Genomic DNA, 25,489 nt, shown 5'->3' on the forward strand with positions numbered 1-25,489 from the left:
GTTCTTTCCACCCACCCAAGGACGTGGATGCTCTTCTGGCAGGGACACAGAAATCCTTTTGTTTTGGCCTTTAAATACAAAGGTTTCTGTTCATCCCTTTGAAAGCCCTGAAATTGGGGTAAAAATCAAGACATTGAACGTGCTTGGATGGGCACGTGTGGGGACACAGCCTTTGGTGGGGACCTGGGTTGGAAATGGCCATGGACATGGGGGGACACAGCCATGGATGGTGACATGGGAGGACATGAACATGGATGGGGACATGAACTGGGACGGCATCAGTGCCACCACATGTGCCACCACATTGCCACCAGCACCTTCATCTCAGCCATGGCGCTGCCTGATGCAGTTCCTGCCACCACGTCCCCCCTGCTACCATTGTGGTGTCCCAGCCGAATGTCACCCCCCAGCAGGGCAGGATGGGAGCTTGTTCAGCTGGTGACAAGTGGCCCAGGAGTGAGTGACAGCCACCAGGGTGTCCCAGGGCCACCGCGCTCAGGGGACCCCAACTGCCCCTGGGGACAGGGCAAGGGTCAGTCTCACCCACAGGGGCCATGCAGGGCCATGCTGGTGTCACTGGAGGCGTCCTGGTGGCAGCATCCCCACAGGTGTGGTGACTTTGTCCCCTGGTGTGTGTCCTGCTGGCATCATGTCCATTATATGTTGGTGACCCAAGTTACATCATCCTGGTTCTCCTCCCCAGTTCCAGAATGTTCCCCACTCCCGCTTTCCCATTGGCTCCCGTTCCCTGCAGCTCCTCCCCTGAATCCCAGTTGGTTGTTGCCCTTTTGTGCCGCCTTTGCACCGCCCTTGTTCCCTCTGCCCATTGGCCCTCAGACCCAAAGTGTGGTGGTGTTTGCAGGGGCCCCAGGACAAGGGAAAACATGAGAATCTTGACTCCATGTTTCAGAAGGCTGATTTATTATTTTATAATATATTAAAAGAAAATGATGTATTAAAACTATACTCAAAGAATAGAAGAGAGGATTTCATCAGAAGGCCAGCAAGGAATAGAAAAGAATGATAACAACAGCTCGTGACTCTCAAAGAGTCAGAGCCAGCCAACTGTGATTGGCCATTAATTAGAAACAACCAACATGGACCAGTCAAAGATGCACCTGTTGCATTCCACAGCAGCAGATAATTATTGTTTTTCTTTTCCTCTGAGGCTTCTCAGCCTCTCAGGAGAAAACTCCTGGCAAAGGGATTTTTCAGAAAATACCATGGCAGCACCAAAGCTCCACCTCCCTTGTCCCATATAAAACCCTGGATTCTGCTTTGTTCTTGGTTCTCTGTGCCTGGAGCCCTTGGGTGTGCTGGCCCATAAAGCACCACTGGAACTCCCAGCACGGATCCCCTCCCGCCTGTTTTCCCCTGAGCTGCAATCGCCACCGGCCTGGTGCTCGCTGGGGCATCCCTGCCCTAGAGGAGACGCTCTGGGTAAGGAAGTGCCTGGGGCTGGGATGGGCTCTGGGCGCTGCTTTGGGCTGGGGAGGCTGAACTTCCTTCCCAGGGGCTTCTCTGGGGCAGGGCTTGGGTTTGGCCTGGAAACAGAGGGAAGGTTCCAGGAGGTTTTTGTTCCTGCCCAGAGCCGAGGCCTTTCCTGTTCCTCATCCTGCCCTGGCAGTGAAGGGCTGGGGGAGCAGCAGAAAGGGGCAGAGACACAGCTGGGACAGGGACCCTGACTCGAGCCCAGGGCATTCCCAGAGCGTGTGGAAGAAGGATCAGTCTGGAAAGAGGGGGAAGGAGCAGAAAGGGGGGGATGCTGGCAGTGATGGCATTTGTGTCCCCAGGTCACCATTGCCTGGGCTGGAGCCCTGCTCACCTGGGCACGGACGAACACTCACCTGCCCGTGGGAAGCAGGGAATGAATTCCTGGCTTTGCTTCCTTGCACAGCTTTTCCTTCCCCCATAGACCTGTCTGTGCCTGAGCCCAGGAGTTTGGGCCCTTTGTCTCTCTCACTCCCTGGATTTTCCCCCATGGGTGCTCCAGGGAACTGGGCCTGAGGCCAGAGAGAGAGACAGGAGAGATGGAGCCGTGCACTGCTGCCATGGCCACAAGCAGGGCACCCTCATCCATTAATGAAATCACGCACAGACACGGGCAGATGTGATTTTACACCCTCCCCTGCTGTTTGCATTTCCTGCAAGCTTTCTGCAGTGTTGCTGGCAATATTTTTGTCCTTTTTCAGGTGATTGACACAGCACCTCACAGGACACACTCACAGGATCAGGAGAATTATGTGATATACCATGGATTCATGTCCCTAAAATTACCAAGGCTCTAATTGATTAGTTACTGTTTGAGTCTAGAAGTGGTCAGTACAAACTTCAATTTTTCACTTTCAGGTGCTCATGGGGAAAGCACAGCATATTCTTCCAGGTCTTTGCACAATATTTGTTAGCTACATACAATAACAAATCTCATTTACATCACTGTTCAACAGCTCAACATAGGGAACCCAAACTACTGGCCTATCCCTAAGACTACACAAACAGAATAAAACAAATATGTCTTGCTTCCCACTTCAGCTGCATTTGGGATTTTTGATCTTTCAGTGTATTTTAAGATGTACTTGTAGTTTTCCTGTTATGTCTAGGCTCTGAAGTAGTGTTTGTCATTGTTGTGAAACCAAGATTAATCAAGGATTAATACAGAAATAGATGTTCTAATCTATCCTTGCACTTCTGCTGGTCCCTAGGAAGGCTGGTGGGTGATTTCTGTCTGTGTTCAAATATTTAAAGCAACAACAAATAGTCCCACACTTTATATTTCAGATAAGCAATTTATTGGCATCTTAACATTGTTTTCACAATCTTATAACGTGTTTATTTTACTCCTTGTGAAGCTGAAATCTTTTTAAATACAAGTAATTCTACTGAAATTTTAGAAGTTTCAAAATCATTTTAACATACTGAAAAGCAAACAGTCTAAAAAGACAGGTGCAGGAAAAAGCAAAAAGACTTCAGGTAAAAGTACATACATTTAACAGCTACATTTCTGCCACTAAGTATTTATGTGTTAAGAAAAACAGAGTAAATTTAAAAGAACAGAAGTTCTTTAAAAGCAGAATTTCTAATGCCAGAAACAGCTTTGAAACAACTTTCTATGTAGTTCTATTTATTTCCAAATTTAAAATTGGCTAATTTGTGTCCCAACATTTTGCAGCACAAGGGAGGAAAGGTGGAAGATGCTCTGCAGGGGTTGCAGTTATGGATCTATAAAGTTTATATGTGTAAAGGAATGAACATAGTATTAACACTGAGTATGACAGAAAAACGCAACAAAGCACCAACTCTGAGAGAAAAACAACCCTGTAAGCAATGCCAGGGCACTGGGCATTTCTGCATTTTAAGCAAAGAGCTTTACAGCATCTTTAATTTTCCTTTTCCTGTCCATTTTGGAGAGCACAGTCCAGCCCACCTGGCGCATTCTCCTCATGGTTTTGAGTTTCAGAGCAGAGCCTGGAGATTTCACACTGCATGGAGCTGGGCTCTGGGAAGGAAAATAAAGCCATCCTTTCGTTTCTGTAAACAATCTGATTAACTGCTTGGTTTAATCTTAGGAAAGGCTAACATACCTTTTTTGGTGCTGTGGAATGTAATTGTGATGCTTGTGGATAATCTTTGTACAAATTTTTAAACATTTCTTCTTCCGAGACTATGCTCTAATTAATTAAAAGTTGAAAGTTAAATTAAAAGTTACTTAGTCACACTATATTAAAAGTACTTTTTCTTTCCGCCTAAGGATATTAAATTATGAAAAAGAAAAGATGTCATTATGACGCAAAACAGTTGAATAAAAAGAATGTTAATTATGTACATACAACTACAATTCCAGGAAGAACCAATAAATTAAAAATATACACATAAATATTGGCTGGAATGTGGAAGCCCAAACTCTTTATTTCCATTCTCAGCCCCAGCAGTGAGCACAAAGAGCTGCTCAGCACACGATTTGTTCTCTGGCTCTTACCAGGAGCTCAGTGTGCTCAGAGCTGTCTGACTCAGTGTCCAGCTGCACAAGCACTTTCTGCTTTTTCCTGCTGCTCTGCCCTGCAGGCAGGTTTGTGCTTCTTCCACTCTGCATTTTATCCACTGGAGGAGTCTTTATAACACATGTCTGGGAAAGAAAATGTTTCTCTTTTTAGATTATATTTTATGGGGTAAGTATGGAATCTAAAGCCAAACTCAGGACTCAGTTTACAGTGTAAATGTCCAAGAATTCACCTGACAGAAATGGTGGAACTCTGATCTTTCCATCCAAACGTGGAGCAAATACCCAAACAAAGTGGGGTGGGGTGGAAATATCATTTTTTATACTATTTTTGTTGCCAAATGAGGAGAATGAAGGGGAAGCTATGGAAGAGCTGAGTTTCATGGCACATTGTATTTAAGTTCTCCATGCTTATCTGCAGAAATTCAGGTTATTCTGAACTGTAGCCACTACGTTGGACTCTATCAAACATCAAAGAAAATAGGAACAAACAAAACTGCAGGAAAAGGCTTCCAGAGAAAGATTGATAGCTACATCAAGATTGGTGTTACTTAAAATAGTTTTTTCATTAGAAGTTAAACAGAGAAGCATTGAATGGTCCAGTGCAGTCCTTTTTTAGACAGATAACATCAAAATGGTGCTGGATTCCATTGTTCCAATGTGAGAACCTCAAGTGAACTCCTGACAGGAAGAAGGGTGAGTTCTGCCGTCAGGACTACTTTGATACTTTGACCATTTTTACAGCTGTATCAGCTTTTTTCTCTTCCATAGAGGAAAAGTGCCTTTACAAATGGACATTTGTAAGACTAAGTAAAACAATTCTAGAGACATTAAAAAATCAACAACTGAGCAACAAAAATTACACACTGGGAGCCCTTCCAGACTCTGCTGTCTAATATCTCCATGGGATGGTGTGACCCTTTAAAATCCCTTCTTATCCCAGGGGGGAAAAAAATCATCTACAGAGAAGTAAGAAATACAGGCAGAAAAATGCAACAAGAAAAATTCACTGTTAGGAGTTATAAAATATCAATGTTGGACTGCCCAAGGGGCTTCCTGTTTGGAAGAACATATTTTTTATTTTTATCTTTTTTATTTCAGGAATATAATTTGGAGAGTTTCTATTTTTTACATGAATAGATTCACTGTATAGATCTAAACAAGGTTTAGAAGTCAGGAACATAAGTTTGTATTTTCTATAATTTAAAAAGTTTGAAGTCAAAAGCATTCCAGTGTCTTTTGCTGAATGCAAATAAATTATCATGGCACTGCAATTGATTGTACACATATAAATACTACAAAATTCTAAAAGCAATAAAAAAGTTAAAGTTACCTTGTGCTTCTTTTCACTTTCAGCAATCATAGTGCCAGAGTGCTCTTTTACAAGATTCTCCTACAAAAGAGTTATGCGACAGCAAGAAAATATTTATTTGAATTCAGTTGTTAAAAACCTTCTTGCTGCCATTACAGAGCACAGTCTATAATCACAGACTGTTACAAAGTTCACACAAAAATATGACCAGGTTTGGTACAACCTCAGCATTCAAAAGTCACTAAAAAACCCTACAGTTTAGGGAACTTTTTTGCTTTAGCTAGTTAAAATTAACTAAAATAAAGGAGAGTTTTGTTTTGTTGTTTGTTTATTTATATATAATCTATAATCACAGACTGTTAAAAGTTCACACAAATCTATGACCAGATTTGGCACAACCCCAGCATTCCAAAGTCACTGTTTTTCTGTTCAGTTTCATTTCTTATCCAACTTCTCCCACAGCACAAGCCCAGGCCACACCTCTCACCCCCAGTGCTCAGGGAATAAAAAACTCCACCTTTTCTTCCATTTCTGCTTTCAGTTGTTCCTTAAGGGAGGACAGTTCCCGTTTCAAACATGACAGCTCATTTTCCTACAAACCATTAAATAAAGGACAGGGTTAACTCTGCACAGCCCAGGAAAAGGAAAACAGTCCCAGGTGAGACAGTAATTAACAGGGACACTCATTAGATACACAAGATAATTCTATGTGCTTTTCAGCCCTATACTTGAAGCTTTGCTTTAGCTTGTTTAACAAAGACTGAAGCACTGTAAGAAACAGGTACTTGATCAGAAGTGTTCAAGGTAATACCTTAAAACCCTTGAGAGAGCAGGGGTGAGAGGGCACAATCTAAATATTTAAAACAAAAGTTTCCTATTCAAAGTGGGGAGTCAGAACATGACACACTATCTGGAGGAGCAGACACAAACACACTGCCACTCCAATTTATTTTCAGAAACATTTGGAGTTTTTAGTGCCCAGAATAAGATCTGTTGCAGCGGGTTGGATGGGACTGCTACTGGTAAAAATTAAAAGCACACTGGAAGAGTTCCCAGAGAATGTCTCTGGTGGGAAAGACCCCAGAGCACAGCAGGAAAAGAAACTCTCTAAGCAAACTGAAAAAAGATTTTAGAAGTCAAAGAGTGACTGAAGATCACTCTTCAGTCTGATCTGTGTGTGGTTGGTGGGCAAGAGAGAGGGATTGGGAAAAAAGGTGTTTTAAAGTTTATTTTAATTCTCATTACTCACTTTTAATTCTATTAATAATAATTATTTTATACTATTTAAGTTTCAATCTGCTTTACCCTCAAAGTGTTTTTCCCCTAATCCTTATCTGAACTCAGTCCTTGAATTTTTCTTTCCCCTCCTCTGCTCAACTCTAGCAGAGAAAAATGACTGAATGTTTTTTTGTGTGTATGCCTGCACTTAGCCAGTATAAAACCCCTACACAGGGACACAAGCCCCTTCACTGAATTATTGACCATTGCAAAGTGCTCCTTACCAGTGCTCTTTCTGATGAGAACTGCTTTTGCTGTTTCATTTTATATACTTTTAACTCTGCATCTTTTTCTTCAATCATTTTATCATATTCATTCTGTGTTAAAAAAACCAAACCAACAACAAACTCAAAACATGTGACTAAATGTTACAATTACAGAGTCTTAAAACATCATTTTTTTCAAACCAGGCCCTTAAGATTTAGAAAGAAAAGATTCATTGATGCTTCTGCAGAAACTGTAAAACAGGAAATGCTCAATTCAAGTATTATTTTGTGGACTGGCAGAGAGTGCTTTATTTCTGTGCAGCAATATCTGCTCAGCATTAAGAGCCAGCTGTGCCATCTCTATTAATGTATCTGCTAAAGATATTGCAAAATGAGGAATAGAAAGGTAAACTAAAATGTGTCAGGCTAAACTGCTGACAGTCACTATGTAACCTCTGAGAAAGAGGCCAAACTGATACTGAAAAATATTGCATTCACATGGTATCAAAGGAAGCCTGAATTGAAAAAAAAAAATCTAAAAATCCCAGAAGTTTAGATGAATGGAATTTATCTGCCCATAGGAATGTGTTCATAATCTTCAAATGAATTTGATTTTAGATGATGCAAAGTGCAGCATGTGTTCAGCTTCCTTTTCCCAGACTCAGGCCTGTTTGTGCTTTTGAAAGGTCATTAACGTGGTGTCACAAGTTATAAACATGGTATTGACATGGTATCACCCATTGCAAACCACAGCAAGCAGGAAAATCTCTGACCTTGTGCTTTTCCATCAGTGCCACCATCTCAGTTATCTTGTGCTGACATCTGGCATCAGTTTCTCTCTGTATCATTGCAGTTTCATCACAAAGCAACCTCATCTTTTCTACCTGTTAGTAATAAATTGCATTTCATTCATCAATATAACAATATATTTCTTTTAAATCTTAATTTCTTCTTCCTCCTGTAGGTACAAAGTTTGCAGTCTCACTTGGGGTTTATTTGCTTTTAAGACCCCTTTCAAATCCCAGATCTTTTCCGGAGATTGTTAAAATGGGCAAGATCAAAGGTACAGCCATGGCAGGCAAGCTCTCTGCAAACGAAAAGGCCATTTCAAGCCCTCTGCCCTAACATTTCTTAGCATTGCCATAAAAAAAAGTGTGGGCAGAAAAATACTAATATGGGAGAAGTTATAATCTAATTTAACTATGCTGACTTTATACCAAGGGTGGAATTTCTTTGACCTATATCTTGAAAGAAAGAAGTCTTAATGGAGTTCTCATTTTCAAAGACATATTCAAATACTTCAATCTAAGCACCTAATGTACTAAAGCTTTGCTCACAGGGATTCACAACAAGTTCCATTTATGTCTGCAATGTAAGAGCAAGAACTCTTGCCATAAAAGCTTCATAAAAACATTTTAAATTAAAAAAAAAATAAATTGCAGTAAAAATTAACACCTCTCACCTCTTCATGAAGTTTATTTTCATTTACTTTTCTTGTTTCTATGTCTTTTTGATACATGTCAACTTCTTCCTTATGTTGCTTGTTCATATTTTCCATCTCTAACTGCAATTTATTCACCTTTGGAGAATGCAGAATTGCTGCTGTTATTTGTTTAGGAATTACTATGTTAATGATTTTTTCTTACCTCTTATTTTTGAGCACAAACACTGTTACTTTTCAGGTATATGATTAAAGTGTTTCCTATTTAAAAGTTCAGGTTTTTTTAATAAAGAGTTGAACTTTGGCTTGAGGTGAGTTAGAAAATACTCAAAGAAAGAATGGCAACAGCGCAATGGGGAAGACTGCCCTAAGCAGTCACCCTAAATGCTCTGAACGCCTCAGAAAAAAACAAATGCAGATGGAGATTTTATTCTCTCTCTTGTAAATCTATATAAGATTTTCACAGGTTTTATGGTACATTTTCTTCCCAGCTGTGCATTTTGATTACAGTTTTTCCTTTTAAGTTTATCATATGAATATCCTCAAAAAAGTCCACTTTTCTTCAAGTGCAGTACCCAAAGCTGGACACAATATTCCCATCAGAGGGATTGCCACTGCAGAACACATTTAAAGAACAGCCTAAAAAGATAGATATATATATATACACACATATATATATGTCTTTTAAATGCTTTTCTGTTACAATGAGGTTGCTGAACCCTGTTCAGTCCACTATCAACAAAAGAAAAAAAAAAAAAAGGAACAGATTGGAAACACCATTAATTGCAATGTGAATCCATCTCTTAAATGTCCAATAGTCAGTGCCCAATGATTAAAAATGGAAGCATCTTCTAAAAACTATGAGCTCATTCCTGCAAAGTCTGTATCCCAGATCCAAAAACCAGTTCAGAATGTATTTAATAAGTATTATCATTATTTACAGAGGGACTTAAAAACACTCACCTCGTCTTCTACATGATATTATTTAAACCTACCTTCCCTTCATAAGTATTGCTTTTCTTGCTTTCTGCAGTAATTTTCTTTTTCAGCACCTTATTCTGTTGAAATTAAACAAAACAAGCACTGTACCATAATAAATTAATAGAATTATGTTATGGTTTAACTGCATCAAGAAGTTCCAGCTTTCATCGGGCAAATACCTCTCAGCTGTTGTGCAGCTCAGGTTCCAGAACAATTCTTCAAACAAATGAATGTTCAGCTAATTTCTGTGATAATTACTATTTCTTCATGGCCTTAAGAAAGGCTCCTCCTGAGCAGCAGCAGGGAATAACAAATGAGGTGCAGAATGGGAATTAAAACTAAGATGCTGCTGACAGAAGGTGTGAAGATGTTCATGACCAAAACCACAAGTTATTTATTTTTACAGTGAAGTTACTACAGTTTGTGCCAGTGCAGAATTCTTTTCTACTAGTGGTAACTGAGATACTCATTGCAAGTACATAAATAACACTATGCACTAAATGAAAAAGAGTAGAAGTTTATTAAAGATATTATTTTTGTAATTGCTTTTTTCAAATTAAGGCTCATTTAACAAATTAAGTGATCCCTAAGATGACTCCCTAGTTTGCTCAGGGTTAGGATAAGAAAGGAGAATTTTTAAATTACATAGGTGTATCTAAAGACATCACAGCAGACACAAACCTGCTGAAAAGCAACCCAAACTATAATGTATTTATGTATTTGTGACATTTAAAATCTCTACACACCTCCTGCTGCAACTCTTCAATGCATTTGGTTTTATTTTCCATCTGTTTCTTTAAATTATTCATCTGAAAGAGATGTTTCAGACATGAATTAGTAAGTTCTACAAATGACTCCCTATGTGAGCAATTCCTGTAGATGTTCTTGAACCTGCCCTTGCACCAATCTGGTTTGTTCCGATGGGACTGAAACACCAGCTGCCATGTTAGAATAATCAGAGTTTTAGCCATAAAGTACCACAAGATGTTAATTAATGGCAGTGAACCAGTTCCTTAGTGGTAATAGAGTTAAGAAAGAAGAAGAAAAAAAACCCAGTATCTTCACAATTTAATAAATGCACTTGTATGAAGTTCCCTACATCCATGAAAAAAATGAATTTTCCCAATTATTCTCTAGAATCTTCAATGGCTTTTCCTCTCTTCAACTTTCATTTTCAATACTCTTAACCTGAAATGACAATTGTAAATCTTTGACTTTTACAATGAAATTTTGAAATTTGCTAAAAACCCCAGGTTGCTTTGAACCAATAGAAAGAAAAGTAAAAATGTTTGAATCTATTTAAGCTCAAACTCACACTACATATAAAAAGCTAATCCAGAGCCCATCCATCACTGAGTGGGTATATGAAAAAACAGAAAAGCAGGTTCTCTGTTTGCCTGAAAACAAACAAATGAATCTTTAATATTAAACTTCCAGCACAGAGTGAACATCCCAGTGACTGTGCTTGTCTTTTGAAATACCAGGGCTCACATGTGGACACACAAGGGCACAGCTGGCAGCAGCTGGGAAAGAAGAAACCTCTGGCAGAGATCACATCCCCCAGGCAGAGCTTTGCAGAAAAACCCCAACAAAGATTTTACATTGAATGCTGTCCTACAGGTTCTGTAAGATAGCTTCCTGACACATGACATACATTTTCTTCTCTTTCATCCAGTGTACTTTTCATCTCTTCACCTGTCTTTGCCATTTTCTCCTTCAAAGACTCCAGTTCATTTCTAAGTGTCAAATTAACAAGCATTAGTAAATACTTCCTTATTGCCTTTAACTTATTTTCAGTACTTCTAATAAACCCATATTTTATTTTCTAAAAAGAGCTGCTAATGTTGATGGGAACTTCATAACCTGCTCAATGAAAATGTTCTTAAAATGCAGCAACATGCCCAGTAAGTCAATATGTGAACTGTCCATACTTCTTTTAAGTAGGAAAAGATGTTCCAGGAACCCAAGGAAAATACATCCTGACCTGGACTATTGCAATGCAGCTGTGAAACATGGGAGCTGCCTGTCTGTTGAACTGGGGAGGATACAGAGAGTAACTCTGATCCAGTTTTGCCTTGTCACATTTAATCCATAACCTTCAGGTTCCATTTGAATTTCCTTCACACCTGAGATGTCTAATGCAAAACAAGACAGCTCCTACCGTGTAATACAAAATGATGGCAAACATTGTTCCTGCAGCAATTGGTATTTCTAATCTGAGACAATTTGTACTTGGCCAACAGCAATTCTGAATAGTTTCTGTTTAGCTATGTAATCTAGAAAAACATTAATCAAAAAATCCCAGAAAGTAGCATTTGAACAGAACAAACTGAGTCTACTTCCTTTAACAATATCAGTTATTATTATTTGTTTTTACTTGCCTTAGCTGGCTATTTGCCTCTTCTAGGTTTTCAACTAACTGCTTTGTATTTTCTTCTTCTTTCTTACTATCCTAAATAAAGACCTCTGTGTCAGCAAAGAAATAAAATTCAAAGTGACTTCTTAAAAAATTCAAACACATCCAGAGCACACTGACCTGCCTTGTTCAGAAGTGTAAATACACTTCCTTTCCAATTCAAATACAAAAAATAGCTCAGGTACTCTACAGAACCAAGTCATGTTGCAGCTCATCATCTAATTTGTGAAACTGAGTAATTTGTCAAATTGAATGTTGTCCTTTCAAGAAAGCTGGAAGTTTACAACTTGCCTCTTGTTGTTCTTGCAGCTTCTGGAGTTCTGCAGCCACAGCATTTTTCTCTTGTGCTGTTTGTTCTTTCTCTAGTGAAAGCTTACTGAGATACACTGTTAGCTGTTCATTCTTTAACCTAATTTAAATCAAATGCCCAAGAAGAATAAGAAGATGCATTTTGAAATCTCCTTTTAAATTAAACTTACCCATTATCAAGTGTTATTCCATGCTGAAAAAATGTCCAGGCCTTTATCTACAAATATAAGCTTTGCAGAAGAGTCAAAGAGATGTAAAAAGGTGACAGAAGAAGGAAAGAAACTCAGAGTCAACTTTTATATAAATATAATGGTTAGTGAAGGTGATGTAGTTCAAAGCAAGATTAGCAATGAATTCAGAAACTTTCTCTTCTTGTTAAATAAGTCAGAGAGATGTGGAACAACTACATATGCCATAGAATACATACAAATAGAGAAAGTGGAATTTAGAAATATAAGTATATAATTAATGGCATATATGTGGTTCAAAACTTCCATTAGAAAACAATCATAGTTCATTTCACTGTAGATTAAAGCAACTTCTATATGACACCAAAACTAATTCAATATTATATTTTCAAAATGGTCATACACCTCTTGTTCAAGATCTGTTTTCAGAGTCACAAGCTGCTTTAAATAATCTTGTTCCTTCTCAGCTGTACATGTCAGCTGTGCTTTCAAATCCTGCAATTCTTTCTGCAAAATGGAAAGGAAGAGTTTTCAGTATCCATGTGCAAACTCCAACTGCTGGAGGTTATCAGACATGAACTAAGAGCACAAGGCTTTCAGAAGAACCCAACAACATCCATGCCATGGATTATCCAGATTGGATCTTTGCAGTCTCTGCTGGGATCTGGAAGTGGTGTGAGACAGTGAACTGCGACACCAGTGCTGTTCATGTCTGTCCCCTGCTGTGAGTTTCATTACCTGGGCTGCGCAATTAGGGTGGGACCCTGCTCTGGGTGCTGTTTCTTATGTATAAACTTGTATCCAAGTCATGATGTGTAACTGAACTATTTCTAAAAACATGTTACTGTGGCCCTGCTTCAGACCTCTCTCATCTGGAGAGCATTTTCATTTCTCTCTCCACATTTTTTTCTCTCTGCATATTTTCTACAGTAGCCTCAAGATTCTTCTTCAATAAAAGTCCTCCAATTTACCCATTTTAGAAAATGAGTGAAACTCAGTTCAGAACACTCAATGCACAGATTATAACAACAAGCAGACACAGTATAACGCACACGTGATTTCACACTATCTTAACTTTCGTTGATACGGATTCTTGTTAGGCTTGTAAATATAAAATCATAATGAAAATAAACCTCTGTTAAGAGTGTATTTCATATAGCTTAGACTGCTGTGACAGAAAATGGGCCTGTGTCACAGCACAGCAGGGTTCACAGAGGCAAGAGCTAATTACCTTCCTGGAAGGAAGAAAAAATGGGAAAACTTTATATCCAGAGAGAGTGGCATTTGAATGGGCATGAACAAAGAAGGAAATAACCAAAAACCTTGAGAAGGAAAACCAAAAACATGGGAGACAAGAAAAACCAAAAGCACAGGAGACAAGAAAAACGGAGGCAATAAAGAAGTTCTTCAAAGAAAACACTGAAATTGTGTGTGAGAAAGTTTAGTAGAAATGTTAAGGTTGACTAGATGGAGTTTATTTATGGCATTTAAGATACTTACAAAGCAAGAGGAATTTCATATGAAGAGCAAATGCCGTGAGATTAATAAAATGAACATTTACCAGAGTTTCTGACAGCTCTTCAAGTTGCACTTCTTTATCACATTTCACTTTAGTCATCTCTTCTACAGCACATGGAATGTAAAATGAACGGAACATAAATGATTTTTCATATTTAGCAGGCAGTATAAAACATTTACCCTTTTGCAATACCCAGTTCTCAAAACTTGTGGGATTAAGTTAAGAAACTGAAAAGCTAATTTATGACTTAATCTAAATGTAGACTTGAAAAAATGATTCAGACATTAGCAAATCTATATCTGAAGAGAAACTAAATATTTATCCTAAATAAAATTTAGAGCCTATTATGTTTTCCACAAATATAGCTTCAAATAAACCATGGACTGTAAGACTAGAGTATTCTCCAAGTATTGATGCACCTGCATTGTTCCAGAAAAAAAATCTGAACTGCTGAAGGTATCAGATGGATATGCTGAGAAAGGAAACTAGTTGTTACTAACTTCCAGATGGTTTCTATGTGCACATCCACAATTCTGGTATTTTTTGCAAGTTCTCAACAGCAAGACAGAGCTCTTACCCTGGGGACTAAGGAGCACATCCCTAGAAACCACAGGATATCAAATTGATGATATTTAAAGACAACCCCTGCCAGCATCATTCCACTTCCAGCATGGGCAGGGTCACAGAAACCTCCATGGGAGGTTTTATCTCTGCTGCAGAAGTCACTCCTGGCACCTGCAGTGCTGCTGCTCTGAGCTGCAAACCAAAATTACCTCCAGAGGAATTCATGCATGAATGGTCTGAATATTGGAGCTGTGCACAGCACTGCCCTGTGGCTGCTGCCAGCACCAATGAGCCCCAAAGAAAAGGGATCAGCTGAGTAAAAATAAATCCAGGCATTCCTGACAGGTACAGTACTGTAAAACCATTTCTCCAACTACCAGAGACAGTCTATTTCCAGACAACAGCAGAAAACATTTTTATTACTGCCCAGCTCATTTTCTGCCTTTCCACAAGCCTTACCCAGTTCAGCAGATTTATTCTGGAGCTCCAAGGTAAGTAGCTTTGAATCATCTTCAGCTTTCTTTAATCTAAGAAAATGGTAAATTAAAAACCCCAAATGTAGAGTACAAAGCACTGCATTTGAAACTTACAGGACAATAAGACAAAGTCTTAGCACAAGCACTTTAAGAACATTTACCTTTCAACAGGCAGCTGATAGATCTGCCTGCAACACACATCAAATTTCACTTGTACAACCTCAGAACAGTAGACATAAAAGTAAACAAATATATACCTACAGAAATCTGTATTTCTTAAAGAGAGAATTGTGAAAATTGGAGGGGGCAAAAATTTACTTTTTATACAGTATCAACTATCACAAACAAAAAAAATTACATTAAACTCTCTGCATTTAGACCACTGTGGGGAAAAAACCTCCAAATTTCAGCTTCATTTCCAACTGTTCTTGGTTTTGTCATAGACTGCAACCTGTAAGATCGCTCTTGGAATTTAAACTCATTCATTTACCTATTTTGCTTTTCTTGCAGCAAGCTTTTCAAATTGGCAACAGAAGTCTCAAACTCCTCTGTCAGGGCTTCAAGCAAAGCCTTCATTTTTTTACATTCTTCCTCCTGCTCTTCCTTTTCTCCAGTGACCTGAATTAAAGTTTTCACTGTAGTCTGGAATTCAGTTTCCAAGTTCTTCTGAGCAACCTTCAAGACATGATATCGTTTCTAAACATGTTTTGCAACAAACAGCTACAGCTGTTTCATGTCTAAAGTATCCATAATTACTTATGCAAATACTCATCCAGTCTATTTCTACTGTAAAACTATAAACAAGGGGTACCTCTGCCTTTTGCAATGAAATTTTAGCCTCTTCCAGCTCTGCTCTCAAATGTTCTTTACTGACCTGGGATTCCTTTAACATTTCTTCATTATGTACTAAACAAAAAAAGATGTTTATATTTTAAAAAATAGGATATTTACTAAAAAATACTGCTAAAAATGGAAAATTACATACATTTAAAGAATGTAACAAAGACCAATGGTACTAATATCATCTACTATGAAATAATATATAAAATTTTAATATAAATGGCTTAAAAATATTGAAAATCAAGTTCTGAAAAGTAAGTTTCCTCAGTGACATCTGCCTGACTGTACATTTGCAAAACTGAAGCAACATATTTTCCCCTTGCAATTTTCAAAAGCTCTCAATGCTTGACTCACCCTAAAAACTGCCCTGCCAGTCCTGCTCCCACATGAGCAGCTCCTGCTCCAAACAAAAATAAGGCCTTCAAAGTCCCAAAACTCTGCTGCCAACCAGCAACAGAATAAGACTATCATGGCCCTGTTTCCTATGCTTCTATAAACAATTACAGATAATAAATAAAGATTCATAAACAACTACATTGAAATTCTATAAACAATTACATTTAAACACAGCAGGCAGAACTCTTACATTTTGCTTCCATTAAGTCAGCAATCTTATTTTGTGACGTCTGCAGCTGAGCCTCGATGTCTTTTATGACATCATCTTTTTCATCTCTCTGTATGGTAAGAGCTGAAATCTAGAAAAATGCAAGAAATATCATCATTAAGTCTGGAAAAGGGACAGATATTAATTTTCATTTGTACCCAGGTATAATAAGCAGCCATTTTGCTGTCATTCAAGTTAGATTAGACAGATAGATAGACAGACAGACAGAGATAGATAGATAGATAGATAGATAGATAGATAGACAGAAAGACAGACAGATAGATAATATTTGTCTAGATATAATCTTAGCCAAATATTGATCAAGTCACATAACTATAAACAAAAAAATTCTCCAATTCAAAATCAAACCATAAATTCCAGGAGACTAAAGGTACTGAAACACCACTAAACTTAGCAGAATTTGACTTAAATGCAGCTTCAGATGTTATTTTGTCTTTTTTACTAATACCCAGAAACACTTCTTGGCTCTTGCATTGCCCCTTTAGGCACAAATAAAGCTCTACATCTTAGATGGTAAAATGAGCAAACCTGCTTTTCCTTTTGACTGACTTCCAGTTTGCATTCTTTCTCAAACTTGTCCACTTTTTTTGCTTCTTCTTTTACTTTGGAGATACAGTAACATCCATAGTTAACATTCTAGCTGAAATATACTCCAAGTTCAATACAACTTCCACTTTAAGACTGCTTGGAATTGTACAGCTGTACCATTTGTTTCCCAAGAGTAATTGTTGAGGCAATGTTTGATTTTATAATCAAAATACAAACAGAAAAGAGCATGTGAAAATGAAACAGGAACATACCAGACTATACATACAGAGAGAGAGCATTTAGCTAAAGTTTCTGTAGCTATACACTAGTGCATTGTCATTTAAATAAACAAACTATGGGAAGTAAGTATTGATCTCTAGACTGTACTTCACAGACAAAACTTCAATTTTGAGTGACTGTTTGAGAAATAAAGTTCCAGCTTTGGCCCAGTGGAACAGCAACAGAAAGGGCCAGGCAGTGACCAAAGGCAGCAGGAATAAAAGAAGGGTCCCAGTGTCTCAGTGTGAGCTGCTCACCATTCCAGCCGTTCACATTTCTCTGCCCTGACACTGCATGTGTAACACAAGCTATGAAGTACAAAACTGAGCCAGCTGTATAAACTCAATAAACAGAATTCTCACATTTGAAACTCATTTCCAATCTGTCGTTCTCTGCTTGCACACGAAGCTCTTCAAATGCCACCGTCATTCTCTAAAAACAAAATTTAATATTTGAAGTTCAATACTGGAAACCCTGGAACTTCTCCAGGGCTGCTGCCCCCCTCAGCCATTCTGAGGAACCAGCAGGGAGGTGAAACAGAGCCCAAAGAGAAGCCAGAAGCTGTGGCAGTGACCCAGCACTAAGCACACATCACCCAGATCACAGGATCTACATCCCACACACTGCTGCACCTTCTCCATTGAATGTGTTTGATAGAACACAAAAATAATTCTTGAAAAGGCATTGAAAACCCAACTTCCTGCATCACACATGACATGATACCCACACAGTATGGATACAAACAGTATCCCAACATAAACATGGAACTCAGCTCACATAACTCACATTCCTTTCATCAAGCTTGCTCACTTACTTCTATGTTGCTGTGAAGTTCCTCATACAATTGTATTGTTGCTTCCTTTTCCTGTTCATCTATCAAAGCAAGAACATATGAGAAAGTTTTTCTTTTGAACAAGAATGCCAGCTGCCCAAGTCATTATACTTAATCAGCAAAATGAATTCAAAACGGAATTCTCAGCTCCATTCTTATTAAATAAGTCATTATGAAACATGCTGCCGAAAGTTACAGAATCTAGGGAAAATGTGTATTTCATTGAAACATTGAGCAAGCTCAGCTTTTAAATTTCCTTCCTAAGATATTTTTTTTCTGTGAAAAGTGTAATTCTAGATCAGTTTATGTGACCATATTAATTATTATAGTATTAATGCTGTTGAATAATAATGTATCAGTCCTGTTAGTATTTATAAACTGTAATCCAGGGTTTAGCACTGAATTTCTTCCTATCAGCAGATACCTATAACCACAGAGCTGTCATTATAAAATTGCAACAACACTCCAGGTCCATATTTTCCTTCTTTCCTTTCACTTTTGTAATTGATACTATTTTTTCCTAAGAAAACAATTAAAAAGAGAACAGTAACAGAAACAGCTATCAAAAAAGAACAATACATCTATATACAAGTGTTTCTAGAATTAAGGCTAAAAAGAAACAGACATTTAAGTATCCAGGATCAAGTTAGTAAAATTCTAATTATTATAATAACGATTCTAAATTGCATATAAAGTAGGATTTCCAATCAAGAACATATTTTAAAACCTCAGGAATTTAAACTTCATTCAGTTGTCCAACTGTCTTGGCTTGTTCCGTTTCATGAGAAGAATTCCAGTTACTCATTATACTTTGGGGTTCAGACCTTTTTTCCCCATAAATGTGTGATGGCTGAAAACAGGAAATGTCAGCTCTGGAAATTTGTTCCAGAGTGCTGGGAATTCAGAGTAGATTCTACTGCCTAAAACCAGGCATGAAGTGTCACTTCCTATGTCTGAATATATTCCCAGAGTGTGGCTGGGGCTGCAAAGCTTCAATGGGCTGAGCAGCCTTGGGGAGCCCTGCCCTGCCCTGCAGTGGCTCCAGTGCCAGTCGGGGCTGTGGGCACTGCCTCAAACCTGGAGCACTGTTTGGGCACCCAAAGAGCTCCCAGGCTGGCAACCTTGCAGCAAGCAATCTCACTGCCTTCAAAAGCCCTCTGCATTTAGCACTACAAACCACAAGTCTGTTAGACCTGGGGCTTCACTTCCAATTTTGTGAGCCACTTAAAATTCACTTCTCATTCTGAGAGCCACATCCAGTTGATCTCAACTGGAGAACTTTTCTGAACAGCATGAGAAATTTCTTCTTCTTGCTTCTGTTTGTGAATTTAGAGCAAGCTAGAAGTACATTTACTCTGATAAATAAAAGCTAAAAAAGCATTTACATTTGCTGGTCTTCTCTGCAAAGCGAGTGCAGGTTTCCTTGAGCAGATTACACAGATGCCTTGAAGCAGCAGCTCTAAAGGAGGGAAAAATATCATGTTTGCACAGGAGTGCACAGTGCTTTGTGCACCTAAAGAGTAGCAATGGAAATGACCTTCAAAATTTAACAGCTACATAAAACTGCCCACATGGAAACTGATTATTTCCACCACAAAAATATATCCTTGGTTCTATTACTTACTCTTTCAAGAGATCTTTATTTTCACATATCTCATCTTCCAGTTTCAAATGGAGTTTCTCATTTTCAAACTGATTTCATAGGGAACAAATGCAAAAAGACACTGTTATTGAAAAATATATTAGAAATGCACTTGAACTTCTCAAATCCCTCATGAAAAAGTCATTTGGGGCATCAGTAGACAGAAGTCTGTTTTATCTGGTATTACATGCTGAGTCATCTTTTGCATGAAAGATGCAATAATTAATGAACAATAATTTACCAGCAAATGAGACACAGGTATATTCTTCATACACACCCTCACACAGGACAGGTGCCTGCAACTTCTCAAAATAATCATTTTCTCAAGGCACAAACCAAACTGCAACAGTCTTTAATATTTAACTGTATCAATAATAGTGTCATACTGAATCAGGAAGCACTGAACTTCATCTATTCAATGTACACTATACAATACTGGCCTGCAGCTCTTGAATGGCTTTCTTCTGTGCTTCAATAATCTTTCTATTCTCTTGGAGTTTTCTTTCTTTCTGGTTTAGTTCAGTTTCCACAGTCAGTTTCCACTGCTTGATCTTCTCAGCCTCTTTGTAGAGTTTTGAGAACAATTCATTCGTTGTTTCTGGATTCTATTAAAACAGGTTCCACAAGTTAATCTCAAATACTATCTAATTAATAGTATATAATATCTAATTAATACTGTTGTAGATAATGTATTTATCTCTTAGAAACATCACAAGAGTAATATTTTTTCCACAGATGGTGATATAAGCTTTTACATGATCAGGAGCCCAAGTTTAAATCTTTGTGCATCCTCTGTGTATGTATGAAAAGGCATTACAGGGCACATAGAAGATACAAATACAATGAAATATCCCAAACCCCCTTCAGACATCTCCAAATAGATGGGCTTAAAGACACGGATAACTGCAGTCCACCAAAATCAATAAAAGTTTTGCCAGAATTATCAGTGAAGCCAAAATTCCTTCTAGCAGGTTCTTCACACATTTCTGTCCTCTCCTTCTGACAGATACTGCTGAGTTAAGTAAAAGCAGCTTCAGAGACTTTATCCAAGAGTACCTGTGATATTGCCATGGACACACAGAGAATCACAGAATCACAGAATAATGAGGCTGGAAGAGACCTCTCAGATCATCGAGTCCAACCTATGCCCTGACACCTCAACTGCAGCACCAAGTGAAATGTCCAGGCTTTTTTAAACACATACAGAGATGGAGATTCTACCACCTCCCTGGGAAGAGCATTCCAGTGCTTCATTATTCTTTTAGTGAAAATTTTTTCCCTAGTATCCAACCTATCCCTTCCCTGCTGTAGCTTGAGACTGTGTCCTCTGGTTCTATCAGTGCTGCCCAGTGGAAGAGACCGACCCCACCTGGCTCCAACCTCCCTGCAGGAAGCTGTAGAGAGCCATAAGGTCACCCCTGAGCCTCCTCTTCTCCAGGCTAAACAGCCCCAGCTCCTACAAATGTTCCTCACAGGGCTTGTGTTCCAAACCCCTCACCAGCCTTGTTGCCCTCCTCTGGATGTGCTCCAGCATCTCAACGTCCTCCCTAAGCTGAGGGCCCAGAACCGGACACAGCACTCAAGGTGCAGCCTCTGCAGTGCCCATACAGGGGCAGAATGAGCTCCCTGCTCCTGCTGGCCACACCATTCCTGATCCAGGCCAGGATGCCATTGGCCTTCCTGGCCACCAGGGCACACTGCTGGCTCATGTTCAGCCGGCTGTCACCAGCACCCCCAGGGCCCTTTCTGCATGAGCACTATGCAGCCACACTGTCCCCAGCCTGGAACGTTGTAGGGGACTTCTGTGGTCAAAATGTGGAACTCAGCACTTGGACTGATTAAACTTCATGCTGCTGGACTCTGCCCATCCATCCAACTGATCTAAGTCTCTCTGCAGAGCCCTCCTTCCTTCCAATAGATCAACACAAGCTCCCAGCTTAGTGTCCTCTGCAAATTTACTGATGAAGGACTCAATGCCCTCATCCATGTCATCTATAAAAATATTAAACAGAACTGGTCCCAGTACAGCCCTGAGGGACAGCACTGGTGCCTGGCTGCCAGCTGGATGCAGCACCATTCACCATCACTCTCTGACCCGGCCATGCAGCCAGTTCTGAGCCCAGCACAGAGTGCTCCTGTCCCAGCCGTGGCTGCAGCTTCTCCAGGAGCGTGCTGTGAGAGACAGTGCCAAAGGCCTTGCTGGAGCCCAGATACACAACAACCACAGCCTTTCCTGCACACACCAGGTGGTCACCTGCTCACAGAAGGAGCCCAGGTTGGTCAGACATGACCCACCCTTGGTAAAGCCATGCTGGCTGGGTCTGATAGCCTGGCCATGCTGGGAGTGCTGTGTGATAGCACTCAGTGTGAACTGCTCCATTATCTCACCTGGCACTGAGGCCAGGCTGACTGGCCTGGAATTACCAGGATCCTCCTTCCTACCTTTTCTGTACATGGGTGTCACACTGGCCAGTGTCCAATCATCTGGAACCTCACCAGTGAGCCACAACTCCTGATAAATGATGGAGAGAGGCTTGGCAAGCTCATCTGCCAGCTCCCTCATCACCCTGGCATGGACCCCATCTGGACCCAGGGATTTATAAATATCCAAGTGTCCCAGCAGTTCTCTGCTCACACATGGAGCAAGAAGGAAAAGCACCACCCTTGTGCCCTTAGAACACCTTGAAAGTGTCCTACAAGCAGTGCTGGGCCAGTGGTTGAGGCAGGGAGAGCAACACAGGAGCCCCAAGGGCCCTTTGGTTCACTTACAACAGCCCCAAACAACATCCTTGTACTGGCTGCACCACAGTTTTGTTACAGTCCTGATGGTACTTTAATAGCTTAGGATTAAATAAGTCTAAAAAGTTGTCAGGGATATGAAAATCAGCAGGGAGAGCACAAGAAATGTGTTTTATTTTGTGGTAGCAAACAGTGTTTTGTAGCTGCAAAGTACAGAAGCTATTGCAAAAAAAATGAGCTGTACTGAGTTGTGCTAAAGCAGAGATGTGCTGGTAAATACACTGTGAAAGGAATCCAGTGCTTGAGGAAACCACTGAATTAATTGTTTTACAGATAAAATAAAGCCAGACCAGGCAATTGGGACAATCCATTTCGGTTTTCCAAATAATACTCTGACTTCAACCCTTCTGCCCCTCAACAGAGTATTCAGAGGCAGTTCCACAAGGATAGTTAAGTGTTTAAATCTTACTCTAATTAAAGCTCATAGACTTTGCAGACACTTCAAACAAAGAAAAAAACAACAACAATATTGCAATCACCTTAATTTTTAAAGATTAATTTCCAGGCATGTTCACTAAATCACAAATATCTCCTCTAAAGTGATTCAGCTTAAAACAGGAGACAGAAAACATTATTTCCTTCTGATTACTTCCTTTAGCCCTGAAATATCTACTGAATAATGCTTTAGGCGCTGTTTGGGAACAAATTCAAAAGACCCCAAGGAATTAGATGTGCAGAGTTGATACTTAGCTGACCTCTTCATCTACTTCAGAGCAAAGTTTCACTTGCTGTGAAATTGTATCTGAAACATGAAGAGATTTTGATCAATGTATTTCTAAAAAAAGTAACAGTGAAACTGTATTTAACAGTTACAGATATGAAACTGTGAGACTACTCATGAAAATTAAAACTTGACAATATATAAAAATCTAAAAAGGTGCATGGCAAATATTCCAATCGTACCTGAATCAGTGATTTCGCCACGGCTCGACACATCGAAGGGCAGCTTAAATTCATCAACTGAGCGTCTGTTAATACTCTGCACAAATTTAAAAATTAGTTCCTTAATAGTAGATTTGCAAAGAAGAATTATAAAAGCCAGAAAAAATCCCTACAGATGATGTGAAAATAGAATGTGTCATTAATTAAACAGCTGCCTACAATTTTCAAAGCCCAAGGGATTGGTAATGGCTTTGGAACTCACTTCTTACTTCCCAGTGGTTGATCAAACTGTTGGTGTCCTGCAGTTTGATTTACAGACTGTGGCCAAAGGGGAGCTTTCAATGCAGGGAACTCAGCAGCTCCTGCCTGTCTGGGCACTGGTGCATGGCAAAGGACTCAAGGAGAAAAATTACTTTTCTGAAGACTTCAGTAGTTGATATTTCTTTTTTGCTTTACTTCCAAGGGCACTTCTAAACCACATCTGATTATGTTTCAATATGAAAATACCCTTTTACAAGTTTTTGAAGTCACAGAAGTTCATCCTGTAAACAGCTAACTCATCTGATGTCAGAATATCCTGTTTGAATCTCAACATATTTCATAAGGAGCTTCGACATGAAAAAATAACTTGTTGAATTCTCATAACTCAGTGTGGGGACAGAACATTTTCACTGCACACCTGATCTGGTGAGACCAAGACACCAATGCCAGTGCGAGCATCTAAGTGGGGCCTGTGGGAATCCATAAAATCAGAGGGGTTTGGGAAAGCTGCAAAAGGCAGGCCTCAGAGACAGCAGAACTGTGATCAGAGCCAAGCAGCAGCCATGAGATAGGTCAGCAGAAAAATTATGCAAAAAGTAGAAAAGTAAGGACAAATAGAACAATGGTCTGTGTATTAATGCTTGGCTAGAATAACTACCTAAGCTACAGAAAAGTTTATCTAGCAAGGTATTAGGAAGTTCTAAGCTTAATAATGGAGCTCTGTGCATTGTGTTTCAAGGCTCACAAGCAGGTATTGTATTCAAAAAAGGCAAGCATTGTTTTAACCAAAGGTACCTGTGCTTAAAGTGGTTGGATAGAACTGCTGTCAATATGCTTTTGCTTTGTGTGATTGGTCAAAAAACTTTTAAAGTAAGTTGTCACATTATGTTCTTTGTCTGCCGCCTGGGATGTGAGCTGCTGGCATCTTCCCATTGTCATAACCACGTAATGAGACTGATGCTGGAAAATAAAACAACTCAAGGCAGTTCCTCAGCAGTTCCGTCCCATTGGTGATTTGTACACAGACCCCGGCCAGTGATAGAGTCCTGCTCACTCTCTGGGCTGAATTACCCACAGCAAACGTGGACTTACAGCACAGAGCAGATGCTCCAGAAGATGATTCCCTTCAGTTTTGAGAGAACACAACAACAAAAGTCTTTGAAATTCAAACCGAAGATGTCTGTGCATGTGCCACTCTAGGCATACGCACAGAAATGAGTCCAGTGCAGGAGCCGTCCCGGCCTATGCAGGGGCAGGTGTGTGTGTGTGCTCCGGCTCTGCTGGGACAAGGGGCAGGTGTGTGTGTGCTCCAGCCCGGGGCAAGGGGCAGGTGTGCGTGTGCTCCAGCTCGGGGCCCTGCCGGGGCACTTCCCGGGCCCAGCACTGTCCCCGTGTCCCCGGGGAAGGGCCCTGCGCTTTCCCCCCGTCCCCTCCTCAGCCGCGGCCTCCAGAGCAGCACAGCCCGAGGGGTCGGCCGGGGGGGTGTGTGGTATGGGCCGCCTTCAGCGGCCCCGCGGCCGAGCGCTCACCTGGGATCTGCCCGCAGACACCTGCCCAGCGCTCAGGCGCGGCGGCATGAACAATTTAAAGCGGTTTTCCTTCTCCATGGCTCCGATAAAAGGGCGGGCGGGGCGGCCCCAGCTCCCAGCGGCCGCTGAGGGCTGGCGCGAAGGGCGGGAAGCGGCAGCGGCCCCTCAGCGCGGGAGAGCTCTGAGGGGAAGGGGGAGTACCGGCTGCACAGGGAATAACTGGGGGAGCCCAGTCCTCCCGTCGGAAAAATGCGTGTTTTATGATTGTCTTTTCGCAAATATTAAAATTAATATTATATGTGTTGTGTCAGAAAGTTATGCTGTATTAATTTTCATAAGTAGTGTGTTAAATCTAGTTTTAGGGTATAACATAATATTAAAATAAAAACTATGCTATGTGAGATACTTTTTTTAAAGAAAGGACTCGCAACGAGATAGCGGCCACAGGACACCTAAATATTTCAGAGAAAGAGAATTTATTGCTCTCTTATCAGAAGAAACGAACTTCTTCCTGCCTGCTCAGCCATGAAGACGCCGTCAGGATTCAGAGGAAGAAGCTGACATTAATCAGACAGAATCCTGGGT

General features: G+C 40.0%; 1 protein-coding gene across 1 annotated transcript; it reads right to left on the reverse strand.

The window, feature by feature from the left end:
- Positions 1 to 2,974: 2,974 nt before the first annotated feature.
- On the reverse strand, positions 2,975 to 24,982 carry LOC132080772 (synaptonemal complex protein 1-like). Its single transcript, XM_059484055.1, is given in 31 exon segments — positions 2,975 to 3,496; positions 3,582 to 3,668; positions 3,977 to 4,123; positions 5,331 to 5,390; positions 5,827 to 5,901; positions 6,812 to 6,904; positions 7,567 to 7,677; positions 8,256 to 8,372; positions 9,230 to 9,292; positions 9,962 to 10,026; positions 10,343 to 10,403; positions 10,870 to 10,951; positions 11,597 to 11,667; positions 11,923 to 12,040; positions 12,532 to 12,635; positions 12,992 to 13,014; positions 13,017 to 13,085; positions 13,671 to 13,751; positions 14,671 to 14,738; positions 15,178 to 15,362; positions 15,499 to 15,593; positions 16,114 to 16,222; positions 16,681 to 16,754; positions 17,322 to 17,391; positions 17,774 to 17,832; positions 19,177 to 19,250; positions 19,416 to 19,483; positions 19,874 to 20,038; positions 22,928 to 22,974; positions 23,136 to 23,222; positions 24,886 to 24,982. Coding segments are annotated over 31 exon segments (2,769 nt in total). The 3' UTR covers positions 2,975 to 3,352.
- Between the last annotated feature and the right edge of the window lie 507 nt (positions 24,983 to 25,489).

Source organism: Ammospiza nelsoni, chromosome 17, assembly GCF_027579445.1.
Source record: "Ammospiza nelsoni isolate bAmmNel1 chromosome 17, bAmmNel1.pri, whole genome shotgun sequence".
Taxonomy (NCBI): domain Eukaryota; kingdom Metazoa; phylum Chordata; class Aves; order Passeriformes; family Passerellidae; genus Ammospiza; species Ammospiza nelsoni.